This window comes from Platalea leucorodia (assembly GCF_965183815.1).
Source record: "Platalea leucorodia genome assembly, chromosome: 17".
Lineage (NCBI taxonomy): Eukaryota > Metazoa > Chordata > Aves > Pelecaniformes > Threskiornithidae > Platalea > Platalea leucorodia.
The window spans coordinates 8,727,335-8,742,542 of NC_138839.1; the positions used below are offsets into that span (position 1 = coordinate 8,727,335).

At 66.0% G+C, this 15,208-nt stretch overlaps 3 protein-coding genes across 9 annotated transcripts; 1 reads left to right on the forward strand and 2 right to left on the reverse strand.

The window, feature by feature from the left end:
- Positions 1-1,852: 1,852 nt before the first annotated feature.
- TMEM269 (transmembrane protein 269) lies at positions 1,853-4,654 on the forward strand (the record flags this gene model as incomplete). 6 transcript variants are annotated; one of them, XM_082328977.1, is made up of 6 exons in its annotated part: positions 1,853-1,963; positions 3,572-3,719; positions 3,804-3,901; positions 3,990-4,133; positions 4,211-4,414; positions 4,514-4,654. In XM_082328977.1, the coding sequence occupies exons 1-6, from the start codon at positions 1,939-1,941 to the stop codon at positions 4,621-4,623; spliced, it is 729 nt and encodes a 242-aa protein (XP_082185103.1). In that variant the 5' UTR covers positions 1,853-1,938. The 6 variants fall into 6 exon arrangements, with proteins under 6 accessions (XP_082185103.1, XP_082185102.1, XP_082185100.1 ...); XM_082328976.1 differs by having other exon boundaries at positions 3,572-3,901; XM_082328974.1 differs by having other exon boundaries at positions 3,572-3,901; positions 4,496-4,623.
- SVBP (small vasohibin binding protein) lies at positions 4,637-7,147 on the reverse strand (the record flags this gene model as incomplete). 2 transcript variants are annotated; one of them, XM_082329301.1, is made up of 3 exons in its annotated part: positions 7,110-7,147; positions 5,990-6,111; positions 4,637-4,747 (listed from the first exon to the last, which is right to left on the reverse strand). In XM_082329301.1, the coding sequence occupies exons 2-3, from the start codon at positions 6,107-6,109 to the stop codon at positions 4,637-4,639; spliced, it is 231 nt and encodes a 76-aa protein (XP_082185427.1). In that variant the 5' UTR covers positions 6,110-6,111; positions 7,110-7,147. The 2 variants fall into 2 exon arrangements, with proteins under 2 accessions (XP_082185427.1, XP_082185428.1); XM_082329302.1 differs by lacking the exon at positions 4,637-4,747 and adding an exon at positions 5,669-5,899.
- A 1,657-nt stretch (positions 7,148-8,804) lies between these two features.
- LOC309598286 (E3 ubiquitin-protein ligase TRIM62) lies at positions 8,805-13,296 on the reverse strand. The gene is made up of 6 exons (XM_082328717.1): positions 13,204-13,296; positions 11,907-12,335; positions 11,274-11,369; positions 10,567-10,823; positions 10,372-10,487; positions 8,805-9,522 (listed from the first exon to the last, which is right to left on the reverse strand). Exons 2-6 carry the CDS (start codon positions 12,312-12,314, stop codon positions 8,972-8,974), a joined length of 1,428 nt encoding a protein of 475 aa, XP_082184843.1. The 5' UTR covers positions 12,315-12,335; positions 13,204-13,296; the 3' UTR covers positions 8,805-8,971.
- Positions 13,297-15,208: the final 1,912 nt, after the last annotated feature.

A 15,208-nucleotide genomic window follows, 5' to 3' on the forward strand; every position in this document is an offset into this window, starting at 1 on the left:
TGATGCCACGGGGATGGGCACCCACAGGCACCCAGATACCATGGGGATGAGCACCCAGAGACACCCAGGTGCCACGGGGACGGGCACCCCAAGGTGCCCTGAAGCCACGGGGATGGGCACCGCGATGCCGAAGGGACAGGCACCCCAAGACGCCTTGGTGCCAGAGGGATGGGCCCCCTGAGGTGCCCTGAGGACACGGGGATGGCCTCAGCCACGTGCCCCGACGCCACGGTGATGGGCACGCAGTGACGTCCTGTCACCACGGGGCTGGGCCCCCCCCGAGGCGCCCCGAGGCCCCAGTGATGGCCCCCTCGGGGCGCCCCAGGGCCGGACGGCCATGGCCGTGGCTCTGTCCCACCGCCTCCTGCCCTCCCGGCCCGGCCGTCGCTTCGCAACCACTGCCGCCGGCGCGTGACCGGTGAACAAAGAGCCCTTTCAGCGGTGACCCCGCCGCGGCCAGCACCCCTGGGACCCCCAGCCGGGGCACCTCAGGTCCCCCCACCCCACCCAGGCGCCCCGCGGGGATGGGTGCTCCACGCACCCCCAATTCCCCTGGGGATCCGGGTGGAAAATTCCTGCCACGGGGCGCCGGGGCTGTATAAGTTTTATTGGCCCCTTGTCACCCTGTCCCGGGGGACCTTTGCTCTCCCCGCAGTGGCCCGGCATCGCCGCCGTTGTCCGCCAGTGCCGCCCCGGCACGCCGCGGCCCCGCCGCTATCGCGGGCCCTTTGCTCGGGGGATGGGGGGGCGCTGAGGCCGCCCCAACTCGTGACACCCTTGCGCAAGTGGGTGCTGCCTGGGGGGGGTGGGATGGACGGGGGGACCCAAGCTGGCAGCACCCGGCTGAGCCACCGGTTTCTTATCGGCACGGGGAGGGGGGGCGCCGGCAGGGACCCCCCCGGTGCCGGTGGCGTGAATTGGGGTGATGCGGCACGGGGCCGGGCGCGGTGGTGCCGTGCCCCAGGGTGGCAGCGGGCGCAGAGAGGGTGGGGGCACGGTGATGCCGGGGCGCTGTGAGCCCAGCATGGGTGCTACAAACATGGTACGGGTGCTGTGAGCATGGCATGGGTGCTGTGAGCATGGCATGGGTGCTACAAACATGGCATGGGTGCTGTGAGCATGGCATGGGTGCTGTGAGCATGGTATGGGGGTGCTGTGAGCATGGCATGGGTGCTACAAACATGGCATGGGTGCTGTGAGCATGGCATGGGTGCTGTGAGCATGGTATGGGTGCTGTGAGACTGTTATGGGTGCTACAAACATGGCACGGGTGCTGTGAGCATGGCATGGGTGCTACGAGCATGGTATGGATGCTGTGAGCCTGGCATGGGTGGTACAAGCACGGTATGGGTACCACAAACACGGCACGGGTGCTGTGAGCATGGCATGGGTGGCATAAGCCTGGTATGGGTGGTGTGGGTCTAGCATGGGTGCTGTGAGCCCGGCGTGGGTGGGTGCAAGCCTTGTACGGGTGCTACAGAGCACGGCAGGGGTGCTGCAAAGCGCGGTATGGATGCTACGGACCTGTGATGGGTGCTGCCACCCCGGCATGGGTGCCGTCAGCCTGGCATGGGTGGTACAAGCCTGGCATGGGTGGTACAAGCCTGGCACGGGGGCCGCGAGCCTGGCACGGGTGCCGTGAGCCTGGCAGAGGGCCTTGGAGCCTGGCACGGGTGCTGCGAGCCTGGCACGGGTGCTGCGAGCCTGGCACGGCCGCCTGGCCCCCCCGGGGCAGCTCCTCCCTCGCCGGCGGTGCCAGCCGCCTCCGAAAGCCCCCGTGTCCTCTGGCCGGACCCACCCCCGGCGGGGTGACTCAGCCGGCGAAGCCTTTCCTTATATAACGCGGCGTCGCCGCCGCGCCGGGCGAGCGCCCGCCGAGCCGCCCCTGCCTCAGTTTCCCCTTGCCGGGGCGTCGCCGCCGCCACTGCCGCCGCAGCCATGTGGATGGTGTCACCGCCGGTCGGTAAGTGCCAGCTCGACGCCCCGATGCCGCTCGGCCCCTTCGCAAGGCGTCTTCCCCCCCGCCGCCGCCAAAAATCACCGTTGACGGTGGGTTTGGCGGGATAAGGGTCAGCGGGCGAGCGCTGCTCGCTCGGCCCTGCAAATCGGGGCAGAAAAGCGTAAAAATAAGCAAGCAGCCCCGAAAAAATCGGTTAATTCTGCGCCTCCTCCGGCTGAACCCCCTTCTCCCCTCAGCTCGGGGGGGGGCGAGACCCCCCCCGGGGGACACGAGCCCTCTGTAACACGCGGCGTCACCCGGGAAGAGCCAAATCCGCCTTTTTTTTCCCCCAGAAAGAGTACCAAAAAGCACCGGCAGCAGCGGCACGGGGCTGGGGAAGCCTCTCCCGCCCCAGCCCTTTGCTTTTGGGGGTAGAAACGCCAAGAACGGGCAAGTTTGGGTGCCATGGTGATGCCTGGGTATTGTGATGCTCGCCGGCACCCAGGTGCGGTGTAGCGGCAGCACCAGTAACTCTCCCCAGGGGCCTGATCCTGCCTGGCACTGGGGAGCGCGGGGATGGTGACGGTGAGCCCCAAAATCGCCGATTTTTACCCCTTTTCGCTTTTGGAGATGCCAAAACCCACCGGATCAGCCCCGACCAAGGCAAAGAAGGGGGGGACGGTGCCGGGCGTGTGCTCAGCCCCCCCAAAAACCACCGAATCCTGTAAAATCCAAGGCGGCGGAGCGACCGTCCCGGCAGATCGGGGCGGATTTTCCATCCCCAGCCGCCCGGCTCAGCCCTTACCGGCAGCTCGGGGTGCGGTATCCAAAGGTCACCGGCAGCGGTGGCCGCATCCGTCCCGCCGCCGGCACACGGAGCCACCGACCCCGGTGGGCTTCCCAAAACCAGGACTATATTTGAATTCCTCGCACCCGAGGTTATTTTTTTTTTTTTTTTTGGACACCTCGGGAGCCGTTTTCGGCGGCGTTTCGGCGCCGGGACGGTGATGAGTTGGCCCGGGCTCAGCCGGGAGCGGGTCATGGGGGGCGGCGAGGGGAGGGGGTGGCTCTTGTTTTGCTCTGACGTGCTGTTTTCTTTCAGATGAAGGATCTCACCAGCTTGCCTGGCTTTGGGACCACGGCAAAGGCAGGGTGCAAAGCCCACTAGTAGGACACGATCCTTAAATTCTTTCTCTAAAGCTTAGCTCTATAGGTATATACGATCGATAGAGCTTAAAACCGGGGTTGGCTTTTAGTCTAAGCTTGGGTTTGGATTTATTTTTTTATTTTGATTTTTTTTGCGGTTCTTTTATTGGTTTCTTCGGTTTTATTTTTGGGGAGATAAAAGGCAGGGCTTGCAAAAAGGAAACAAAACATCCCGCCGTTTGCTAAAAGGCTTTTTGGGGGCTTCGGTTTGAGGAGGGGACCAGCCAGCAAGGCTCCCGCCGTCGGCAGAACCCCCCAAAATTTCCTCCAGCCCCTTCCCAGCGCTGGAAGGGGTTGGGGGGGCTGCGGGGCTTCGCTCCCCCCTCCCCAGCACCGAGCTGCTACCTCGGGGCGGGTTTCCGTGACTCCCCGGTTGGAAAGCGGCCGTCGGTTCTGTCCTTCACCGGCCGCCTCGGCGGGTTGCAGGTATTTTCCAGTCCACGAAGAAACTGTTCCTGAGCGAGCGAGCGGGTCGGGGTCGGACGCTGGAATTCATCCGGAAAAACGCCGCTAACGGGCTCTCCGTGGCCAATCTGGTGGCGGGGCTCTCCTCCGTCCTCTGCAGCCTCAATAGGTGGGGGAAAAGGGGAAATGGGGTGAAACAGGGGGGGCTGCAAAGGCGGGGTCACCCCGGTTTTGCCCTCTCCGTCCTCCCCAGGCAGTACCACCACTCGTGCTGGCTGCTGCTGGTGGGGTTTCTGCTCGATCTGGCCGACGGAGCCGTCGCCCGACAGCTCGACGCCTGCTCGGCGCTGGGTGAGTCCGTCCCGCCGCCCCGGGAACCCACCGCCGCGTTCTCCCTCTCTCTTTCCCCGTCTGGCAGCTGCCTGCTCGCTGCCCGCAGGTGCCAAACTGGATGATTTCGCCGACTTCACCACCTTCGGGCTGGCCACGGCTCTGCTGCTGCAGCCGCAGGGCGTCCTGGGCGGGCTGCTGGCCATCGCCTACGTGATGGCCGTGTTCGCTCGCCTGTGCTTCTTCTCCAGTGGTAAGCCGAGCAGTTTGGGGGGCATGGGGGGGTTTTGGGGGTGATTTCCTCCCCCCGGCTGAACGTCTGGCGCCCAGCAGGGATCCCCTTCACCTACCGGGGACTGCCCTGTCCCTACGCCTCCTCGCTGCTGGCGGGCGCCTTCCTGCTGACGGGGGGTGACGTCACCCTGCTGCGCGTCACCGCCATCGTCATGATCCTCTTCATGGTCGATCGGGGTTTCTACCCCCACGACAAGGTGCTGGAGTCCCAGCTCTGGAAGAAAGTGGTTTACGCCGGAGGTAAGGACGGGGACCAAATCGAGGGAGGGGTAATTAAAGCCAGCGGGATGGCGGCGGAGGAGGAGGGAGCGGATCCCAAAGGCTTCTCCCAATCCGCAGGGGTGGCGGCCGTCCTCTTCTCGCCGGCGGCGGTGGCTTCCGTCTATTGCCTCGCCTGGTCGACGTCCTACATCGTCTTCCCCTTCGCCATCTGGAGCTGCAAAGCCTAACCCCCGCCTTCGCCTAACGCCTAGTAAAGCCTTCCTCTTCCTCCTCCTCCTCGCTCTCAGGTGCCGCCTCCTCCACCGGGATCTCCCGTCGCTCTTCTCGCCGAATCCCAGCCGCGGCGGGAGCCTGTTTAGAAAAGCAAAAGGGAAATAATCGAGCGGTGGGAAAGGCTCCGCTTTGGGGGAGCCCCAAAATCCCCCCCCGTGCCCTGCGCGCCGTGGGGGGGGGACAAGCGAACCCCAGTCCCCCACCACAACAGCCCTGCTCCGGAGACCCCCAAACCCTTCCCCAGAGACCCCCAAACCCTTCCCCGCGCTGGGGGACGGGAAATTTAGGGATCGTACATCATTAATTTATTACGAGGGGGAGGTTTACACCCCCAAAATCCCGACCGTAAGGAGGAAGCCCCCTCCCCGGGGGGAGGAAGCCGCCGATCAAACCTCCAGAGGCTGTTTGAAACCCGCTTCGCCGGCAGCGTTTTGGTATTTATTATTTTACCCGTCGCTGTGGGGACATCACCTCTCTAACGTGTTTTATTTCCCCCCCCCACCATCTTGGTGTTCGCTCGCTGGGGCATGGGAGGGAGGTGGAAGGGGAAAGCGGGATTTGAAGCCGGCGATGCGAACTCTCTGGAAAGCCGGAGGCTGCCGGACAACGGCGGCGGCGGCTGGAAAGCGGAGGGCGTGTGGGTGGAGGAAGGAAGCGAAGGTCAAACCTTGCGCCGAGCGGCGGAGAGAAACACCCGGGGTCCCTGGGGAGGCTCCCGCGGCGCGAGCAGCTGCGAGAGCTGGACGCGGCCCTCGCCGTATCCCCCCGCCGCGGCCCCGGGAAGCGGCCGAAGCCAGGCACCGGGAGGGCAGGACCCTTCCCCTTGGCAGGGAACCGGCGGGCCGAGGTCTCGCTCGGCGCGAGGAGGGCCGGAGCTGGCGACCGGCGGCCGCAGCTGCTCTGGCGTTCGGCCCCGATCCAGCCTCCCCCACGCCATTCCCACCCGGCACCGGGTTGGGACAGAGCCGTCGGCGCCGCTGAGGGACCAGGAGCCGGAGAAACGTGGAATCACCACAGATTTTATTTAAAAAAAAAAAAAAAAAAAAGGCAGTTATTTGGTAATAAATAACAAAGGGGTTAGAAAAGGGGCCGGGTGGCAGGTGGGGGTGCCTGGGGTCGTTTGGGGGGGCCGCGCACGCCGCCTCACTCGCCGGAGGCCTGCATCTGCTTGCAGAAGGAGTCGAACTGCTGCTGCTCCAGCTCCGTCATCACTCGGTTGAGGGCATAAATCTGCGCGGGGAGGGGGGAGAAAGAGGTGATGGGGAGGGGGGGGTTGGCCCCAGCGCTGCCGTCGGCCCCCCCCAGCCCCGGGTCGCTCACCTCCGCCCTCTGCCTCTGCTTCAGCTCCTGCTGGGCTGATTTCTGCTTGGCCTTCTCCAGGCGGGCGGCCGGCTCCCGGGGCTTCGGCCTCTCCTTCCGCCCGCCCCCGCTCGGCTCCATGGCTGGGGCAGTTTGGGGGGGTCACCCCAGGGGTCCCCCACTCCCCCTCCTGCCAGCCCCACGGCCCGCAGCCCCCCGGGCAGCCCCCCAGCCTGCCCCTAGCTCCGCAGCCCCCCGGGCCTGCAGCTCTACCCCTGCCCCACGGCCCCCCCAAGTCCCCCCCCCAGCCAACCTGGGGTCCCACAGGGCCCCCACAGGCCCCCTGAGCCCCACAGGGCCCCCCACGGGCACCTTGAGTCCCACAGGTGCCCCAGCCCCACAGATGCCCCCCATAACCCCCCACAGGCACCCTGAGCCCCACAGATGCCCCCCATAACCCCCCACAGGCACCCTGAGCCCCACAGGTGCCCCCCATAACCCCCCACAGGCACCCTGAGCCCCACAGGTGCCCCCATAACCTCCCAGAGGTCCCCCAGCCCCACAGGTGCCCCCCATAACCCCCCACAGGCACCCTGAGCCCCACAGGTGCCCCCCATAACCCCCCACAGGTGCCCCAGCCCCACAGGTGCCCCCCATAACCCCCCACAGGCACCCTGAGCCCCACAAGTGCCCCCCATAACCCCCCACAGGTGCCCCAGCCCCACAGGTGCCCCCCATAACCCCCCACAGGCACCCTGAGCCCCACAGGTGCCCCCCATAACCCCCCACAGGCGCCCTGAGCCCCACAGGTGCCCCCCATAACCCCCCACAGATCCCCCAGCCCCCTCAGCTGCCCCATCTCCACACAGTTCCCCCCCACACCGGCCCCACAGCCCCCCCACAGCTCCACAACCCCCCTCAGCCCCATAATCCCCTCTCCATCCCCCCAGCCCCCCCCAGCCCCACAAACACCGCCAGCCCCACAACCCCCTCAGCCACAGCCCCCCATGAACCACGGCCCCCCACAGCCCCACGGCCCCCCGGTCCCGCCGCCCCCCGGGTGCCGCAGCCCCTCACCGCCCCTCCATGCCCCCCCCAGACCCCGGATCCCCTCACCGCCCCCCCCCCCGCTCCCCGGTACCGGCGGGGCCCTGCCCGGGGCAAGATGGCGGACGTGCCCCCCCCACCCCAGCGCGCATGCGCGGGCAGCCACCGCCGCGCGGCCAAGCGGGGCCAGCGAGAAGGGCGGGGGCGCCGCAGCGCCGCCTGGCGGGCGGGAGGAGAGCGGCGGGCGGGCGGTGTCCCCCGCTGCCCCTATACAGCCCAGCCCCGATATATCGCACCCCGATATATCGCACCCCGATATATCGCACCCCCTACATACCCCTACCCCGGGACAGCCCGCCCCCCCATACAGCCCACCCCCTACATACCACATCCCCTGGATAGCCCACCCTTATATATAGCCGGCCCCTATAGACAGCCCGCCCCTATAGACAGCCCGCCCCTATACAGCCTGACACACAGGCAGGGCCCTACAGCACAGCCCCGCTCTCCACGTCGTGTCCCCCCTATACACATATACCTCCCGCAGCCCCTCCCCACGGCCCAGCCCCGTAGGCAGCCTCCCCTATAGGGGAACTGCCCCTATACATAGGCAGCCTCCCCTATAGACCCCTCCTCATCCCCTATAGACCCCTCCTCGCCACCCCGGCATCCCCGGGGCTGTGACAGCGTGGCGCAGCACGGCACGGCGTGCCACGGCACAGAGCAGTACGTACGGCACGGCACAGGGCACCGTGGCACCACGCAGCGTATATGGTACGGCACCCCATGGCACGGTATGGCGCGCCACGGCACAGCGCAGAACGCATAGCGTGGCGCAGCACGGCGCACCGTGGCACAGTGCAGTACATATAACACAGTATGGCGCACCAAGGGATGGCGCGGCACATATAGCATGGCAGACCACGGTGCGCCACGGTACGGTGCAGTATGTATGGCGTGGCACAGTGCCGTACACACGGCACGCCACGGTGCACGATGCAGCACGGTGCACCGCGGCACAGTACAGTACGTACGGTGTGGCCCAACACGCCGCACGCCGCCGTACGTATGGCACGGTGCAGCATGTATGGCACGGCACGGCGCAGCATGTAGAGCGTGGCGCAGCACACCGCAACACGGTACAGCGTGCATGGCGTGGCACAGCGCGGTGCACCCTGGCATGGTGCCGTACATACAGTACGGCACAGCGCACCACGGCACAGTGCAGTATATACGGCCTGGCACGCCGCAGTATGGCCCAGCCCGGCACAGTATGGCCCGGCACAGCCTGGTATGGCACAGTACAGCCTGGCCCGGCGCAGTACGGCCTGGCCTGGCCCGGCATGGCGCAGTATGGTGCAGTACGGCCTGGCCCGGCCCGGCCCAGCGCAGTACGGCCTGACGCGATGCAGTACGGCCTGGCCCGGCATGGCGCAGTACGGCCTGGCATGGCACGGCACAGCGCAGTATGGCCTGGCACGATGCGGTACGGCCTGGCCTGGCCCGGCATGGCGCAGTATGGTGCAGTACGGCGCAGTATGGTCTGGCACGGCACGGCACGGCGCAGTACGGCCTAGCACTGCCTGGCCCAGTGCAGTACGGCCTGGCCCAGCCCGGCATGGTGCAGTGTGGCACAGTACAGCCTGGCGCGGCGCAGTATGGCGCAGTACGGCCCGGCACGGCGCAGTACGGCCCGGCACAGCGCACCCCTGGCCCGGTGTCCCTCCACCACCCAGCCCCTTCTCTCCAACTCCGTTTATTGCAGCAGCCCGGCCCCCCCGGCCCCCCTGGAAGCACAGGACAGAGAGAAGGGGGGATGAAAAGGCCGGATCCTGCCCGGCGCCGGGGACAGTTCCTGGGGCAGGATCCACCCAAACCTCCACCGAACAGCGGGAAAACACCCGGAGGGGCGAGGGGACAGCCGCCGAACGCCGGGAGCCAAATCCCCCCCCGCCCTTAGATGCGAACGGTGTTGATGCGGAGGGGTTGGACGTTCTTCCCGTTGGCGTGGCTCTGCCCGGGGCTAAAATAAGAGCAGAGCTTGCCGGGAAACCTCTCCCGAAAGGTGTAGAGCCAGGACATGTCGTCGGCGTTGTAGAAGATGAGAAGCCCCTTGTCGTAGTCCAGGAAGACCCCCACCTTCTCCAACTTGCTCTTGACATTGAGCCGGGTCCAGGGCTCGGTGCAGGCGCTGTACTGGTTACCGTCGTGCATGACGATGCAATAAAAACCGCGGCTGGGTTGGATCTGGATGCTGCCCTTGCGGGTGACGGCTTCGTGGGCCAAACCGATCATCCACTGGGTCTTCTCGGAGACCACCACCTCCCAGTAGTGGACCCCGCCGCCGAACGCCTCCGAACCCAAGACCGAGACCTCCACGTCGAAGCGTTTGGGGGAGTCCTGCAGCGGCTGGGGGTGCAGGTTGCCGTACGCCACGATGGTGCAGTCGTCGGAGAGGATCAGGCGGTGGTGAGCGGTGCCGGGGTCCAGCGTCAGGGCTGCCGGCACTGGAGGAGGGGGGGGGACACGGGGACAAGCGTCAACGCAGCCCCCAGACCCAGCGCAGGTGGCTCTGCCCCACCCGTTTGCAAACCGTCGCGGTGCGGAGGTCACCAACGCCTCCTCACCCCTCACCGGTGCCTCCCCATCCTTCACCAGTGACGTCCCCGTCCCTCACCAGTGATGTCCCCATCCCGGTCTCTCACCAGCGTGTCCCCATCCCTCACCGGTGATGTCCCCGTCCCTGTCCCCATCCGTTGCCAGTGCATCCCCATCTCTTGGCAGCACGTCCCCATCCCTCACCAGCGATGTCCCCATCCCCATCCCTCGCCGGTGACGTCCCCATCCCTGTCCCCATCCCTTGCCAGCGCGTCCCCATCTGTAGCCAGCATGTCCCCATCCCTCACCAGTGATGTCCCCATCCCTGTCCCCATCCCTTGCCAGCACGTCCCCATCTCTAGGCAGCATGTCCCCATCCCTCACCGGTGACGTCCCTGTCCCTCGCCAGTGACGTCCCTGTCCCCATCTCTCACCAGTGTGTCCCCATCCCTCACCAGTGATGTCGTCTCCATCCCTCACTGGTGATGTCCCCATCCCTGTCCCCATCCCTTGCCAGTGCATCCCCGTCTCTTGGCAGCATGTCCCCATCCCTCACCGGTGATGTCCCCGTCCCCATCCCCATCTCTCACCAGGGTGTCCCCATCCCTCACCGGTGATGTCCCCGTCCCCATCCCTCACCAGTGACGTCCCCGTCCCTCACTGGTGATATCCCCATCCCTCACCGGTGATGTCCCTGTCCCCATCCCTCGCCAGGAACCCCCCCGATCCCGCAGCCAGCCCATCCCCGCGCCTCTCACCGGGATGGATATCCTGGAAAAGGGATTTCCAGATGGTGTACTGCAGCGGCCCCATGTATTTGGAGGTGGGAAAGTCCTCGTAGGTCAGGTTGGTCTCGTGGATCTTCCCCTTCAGCCTGCGAAGGAGAGGCGATGAAGGGGGGGACGACAGGGGGGATCCCGGTGTCACCCCAGTGTCACCCCGCTGTCACCCACCTCTCGGAAAGGGAAGCGACGCCAGCTAGAAAGACGTGTTTGTCGGCTTCGGCCAAGCGCTCCTGGAGGATCTGGCTGCCCTCCTGCACCTTGCGGAGCTGCTGGCTGTAGCGTTGGATTTTCTGCTCGATGTCGGTCAGCGTCCGCGCCGTGTCCGCCTCCAGCTCCTCCAGCATCGCCTTCTGCCGCTCCCGCAGCAGCCGGTGCAGCCGCTCGAAAGCCTCCCCGATAGTCACCCGCAGGCTCTTGGCTGAGGACTTTTGGGGTGCAGGTGGGTGTCAGGAAGCCCCAAACCTGCCCCGACCCCTCCGTGAATCCATAATTCCCAAAATAAACCCCTACAGTCCCGTTAATTCAAACAATTCCAGACACTCCAAGCATCCAGGGACGGATATTTGACCCCGCACCCCTATAGAAAACCTAAAACAACCCCGTCGCTGGTGGGGATGGGGAGAAAATTGAACCTCACTGAAAGCTGAACCCCTGAGCAAGGAGAAGGCGATAAATATAAAATAAAAATTAATTAAAAAGATAAATAAAAACAGCTCTGACGGAAATAAAAGAGGGATGAGCAGCCTGACGGGTGGCTTCGTCAACCTGCCGGCAGGTTTTGGGGTAGCGGAGAAGGAAAAAATGGGGCAGATCCATGAAATTGTGGGGTTTTAGGTCTTTGGAGGTCCCCAAATCAGCCGCGTCCCCGCTCGTACCTTGGTCTCGGCCAGCTGCCGCTTGAGGAGGTGCAGGGCTTCGGTGTGGCCGCGCTCGCTCTCCTGCAGCCCCTGGAGCTGCTCCCTCAGCTCCCGCTGCAAGACGGGGAGGAAAAAAAACCATAAAATAGGAGATTTGGGGAAAAAAGGGATGCCAGCAGGCGGCTTGCTGCCAAAACCTGGCTCCTGGGGTACGGGGGTCGTGGGAAAGGGGGGTGCAGGAGGTGGCAGGGGCACGGTCGGTCCCTGCCAGCACGGGGGTCCCATCCAGGGCAGAGCTGGGGGGTTTGGGGGGGTCCTACTTGGGGGGCGGCTCAGCAGATCCGTGGGGGTGCACGGCCGGCTGGTTTGGGGGTCCCGAAGGACCCTCAGTGTGGACAGACAGACAGAAGGGCAAGGGGGGATCCTGTGGGAGCACATGCATAAGAACAACATGTGGATGAATGGACGTACAGACGGACGGGAGGCAGCCACGGGGCTGAGCCCAATGGGGACAGAAAGGGTGCAGGGACAGACGGATGGGAGCCAACACCGAGGTAAGAGGCGACAGACGGACGAAGGAGCTCAGGGCAGGAGATCCCGGAGGGACGAGCCTTCACGGCCAGGAAGGGAGGGAGGGAAGGACGGACCCACCTGCAGCTCCTCGAAAGCGTCGTCCACGTTGGTGACCTGGTGCTGCTCGTGCACGGCGGGTTCGTCGCAGAAGAAGCAGACGACGGCGCGGTCGGTGAGGCAGAAGAGCTTGACCTTCTCGTGGTCCTTGCAGGGGAAGGGGCTGCGTTGGGCGCCCAGGATGGCGTCCAAGGGGAAGGCGCTGTACCGTTCCACGATGTTGGCCAGCTTGAGGCTGGGGGCCAGGGTGGGTTCGGCGAAGGTTCGGCGACACTCGGGGCAATCGCGGGTGCCCTGGGGTTCCTGGCGCACCCAGTGTTCGGTGATGCACCGGCGGCAGAAGTAGTGCTCGCAGCCGAAGCTCACCGGGTCCTGGTAGATGCTCAGGCAGATGGAGCAGAGCAGCTCGTCCTTCAGGCTGCAAGCCATGGCTCGGGGCTGGGGGAGAGGCTGGGGGGGCAGATGGTAAAAGGGGGGGGTCCTGGGGCAGGGAGAGAGGTTGGGGAGGGGGGAACGGGGGGCCTGGGTGTGAGGGATGGGATGGGGGGGCTGGGGAGGGGGGGCAATGGGGGGAATTGGGGGTCAGGTGGGAAGGGGGGATCGCAGTGGGGGAATTGGGGGGTCAGGCTACAAGGGGGGGGTTGCAACGGGGGGAAATCGGGGGGTCAGGTGGGAATGGGGGGTCTGCAATGGGGGAATTGGGGGTCAGGTGGGAATGGGGGGCTGCAATGGTGGAATTGGGGGGTCGGGTGGGAATGGGGGTCTGCAATGGGGGAATTGGGGGGTTGCAGTGGGGGGAAACTGGGGAGCCAGGATGCAATGGGGGGGGAGCTGGGGGGGTCAGGCTGCAATGGGGCGGGCTGGGGGGTTGCAGTGGGGAGGAATTGGGGGGGTCAGGCAGGAATGGGGGGGTTGTAATGGGGGGAAATTGGGGGGTCACGCTGCGATGGGGGGTTGCAGTGGGGGGGGACAGCGGGTGAAGCTGATATGAGGGACCTGAGGGGGCTGTAACGGGGGGCCGGGGGTGAAGCTGCTGTGGGGGAGCCCGGGGGCGAGGGCTGCCCCGAGGGCACCCAAGGGAGCGGCCGCACCGGGGCTGCAATGGGGGGGCCGGGGCTGAGGCTGCACCGGGGGGACCCCGGTTCGAGACCGCCCCCCCCCCGCGCCGCTCCCGCCGAGACCCGGGTTCGAGACCGCTCCCCGCTCCGCGCCGCACCAAGGACCGGGGTTCGAGACCGGCCCCCGCCAACACCCGGGGTTGGAGGCGGCCGCCCCCCGCCTCCCCCAGCCGCCGGTGCCCGGTGCCCGCTGCCCTCACCCGGTTGCCGGTGCCCGGTACCCGGTACCGGTGCGGCGGATCGATCCCGCCGCCGCCTCACAGCGCGCCCCGCCGCGACGGGCGGGGGGGAGGGGGTGGGCGAGGAGGGGTGGGCGGGGCCGCGCGGCACTTCCTGCCCGCCCCCCCCCCCGCAGCCACGGTGGTACCGCCCCCGCCCCATTGTCCCCCGCGCGGCGCGGCCCACCCGCGCGCACCACCGCCCGCCCGCGGGGGGGGCGCTTAAAGGGGCCGCGGCGGCGCTTGGGGGGGGGCGCTTAAAGGGTCCGCGGCACCGCCTCCCCCTGTGCCCCGTCCGTCTGTCCGTCCAGCCAGCCCTCCGTCCGTTCCTCTGTCCCCCCGTCCCGTTTGTCCGTCCGTTCCTCTGTCCCCCCGTCCCGTTTGTCCATCCGTCCCTCAGTCCCCCGTCCAGCCATCTCCCTGTCCGTCCCTTAATCCCTCCATCCATCCGTTTGTCCATCCGTCCCTCTGTCCCACCGTCTGTCCATCCTGCCGTCCCTCTGTCCGTCCATCCATCCACTTGTCCATCCATCCTTCCATCCCTCTGTGTCCCCCCCCGTCCATCCAGCCCTCCGTCCCTTCATCCGTCCGTCCCTCCGTCCGTCCACCCGCCCCTCTGTCCATCCATCTGTCCCGCCATCCCTCCATCCCTTCATTCGTCTGTCCCTCCGTCCATCCATCTGTCCCGCCATCCCTCAGTCCGTCCGTCTCGCCCCATCCCAGCCACCCCACAGGGGACCCGTGGGGGACAGGGGATGCCGCGGGGGACCCTGGCACACGTATTGCCCAGAAAACACCGTTTTTCCCCCCAAATTTTACCAATTTCACCCCCAAAAAATAAAAAAAATCACATCGAGAGGAATTTGGGGTGACGGGAGGGATTTGGGTGACGGGAGGGATTCGGGGTGACAGGAGGGATTTGGGTGACAGGAGGAATTTGGGCAATGGGAGAGATTCGGGGTGACGGGAGGGATTTGGGTGATGGGAGGGATTCGGGGTGACGGGAGGGATTTGGGTGATGGGAGGGATTCGGGGTGACGGGAGGGATTCGGGGTGACGGGAGGGATTTGGGTGACGGGAGGGATTCGGGGTGACGGGAGGGATTTGGGGTGACGGGAGGGATTTGGGTGACGGGAGGGATTCGGGGTGACGGGAGGGATTTGGGTGATGGGAGGGATTTGGGGTGACGGGAGGGATTTGGGTGACGGGAGGGATTCGGGGTGACGGGAGGCATTTGGGTGATGGGAGGGATATGGGGTGACGGGAGGGATTCGGGGTGACGGGAGGGATTCGGGGTGATGGGAGGGATTTGGGGTGACGGGCTCCCGCTGTCCCCTCCTCTGGCACCCTGGCGCTCGGCCACCGCGGGACCCATGGGGACCGGAGGGTTCTGGCAGCACCGGCTGCCCCATGGCGAGGCTCCCCCCCCCCCAACCCAAGGACCCCCGGGGACCCGCTCGGTTACGCCGCGTACTTCGGCGGCAGCGGCATGGTGACCGCCCCGAATCGCCCCGCTCCGGCTGCCGGCGCCCCGCTTTTCCCCGGCGTTCCCCATCCCGCGGCACGAGCCGGGGATCCCCCCAAATCCCTTCCCTCTGGGGAACAACCGCCCGCTTCGTCCCCCTTCCCGACAGGCCCGAAAATTTGGAAATACTCCCCACCCCCCAAAAAAAAATATAAACCCACGTGGATTTGGGATTTTGGGGGGTTTTTCCGCTTGTTTTTCCACATTAGGAATTCAGGCCTCGTCTCCCCGCCGGGACCCACCGGGGCCGAGGAACGGTTGGAATTAAATCATCAAAGAGCCGCGCCGGCGAGCGGGGATGGGAGAGAAAAAAAACAAAATCCCCTTTTTTTCACCCCAAATCCAGATTTAGGGCTGGGGGGGGGAAGGGGAGGGTCCATCCCGGGCCGTTAACGGGTTATTATTTAATTCGTATCCCGGGAAATTGGGGCGAGGGAGAGCAGCGTCCCACCGGCCCACGTG

What these genes read in the sequence shown, in the direction of transcription:
- LOC309598286 (XM_082328717.1), bottom strand. Translation starts at nt 12,314, where the DNA reads ATGGCTTGCAGCCTGAAGGACGAGCTGCTCTGCTCCATCTGCCTGAGC. An exon ending in GGCAGCTGGCCGAGACCAAG is followed by an intron (nt 10,824 to 11,273) that starts GTACGAGCGGGG and finishes GCACCCCAAAAG; the next exon opens with TCCTCAGCCAAGAGCCTGCG. An exon ending in TTTCCAGGATATCCATCCCG is followed by an intron (nt 9,523 to 10,371) that starts GTGAGAGGCGCG and finishes CCCCTCCTCCAG; the next exon opens with TGCCGGCAGCCCTGACGCTG.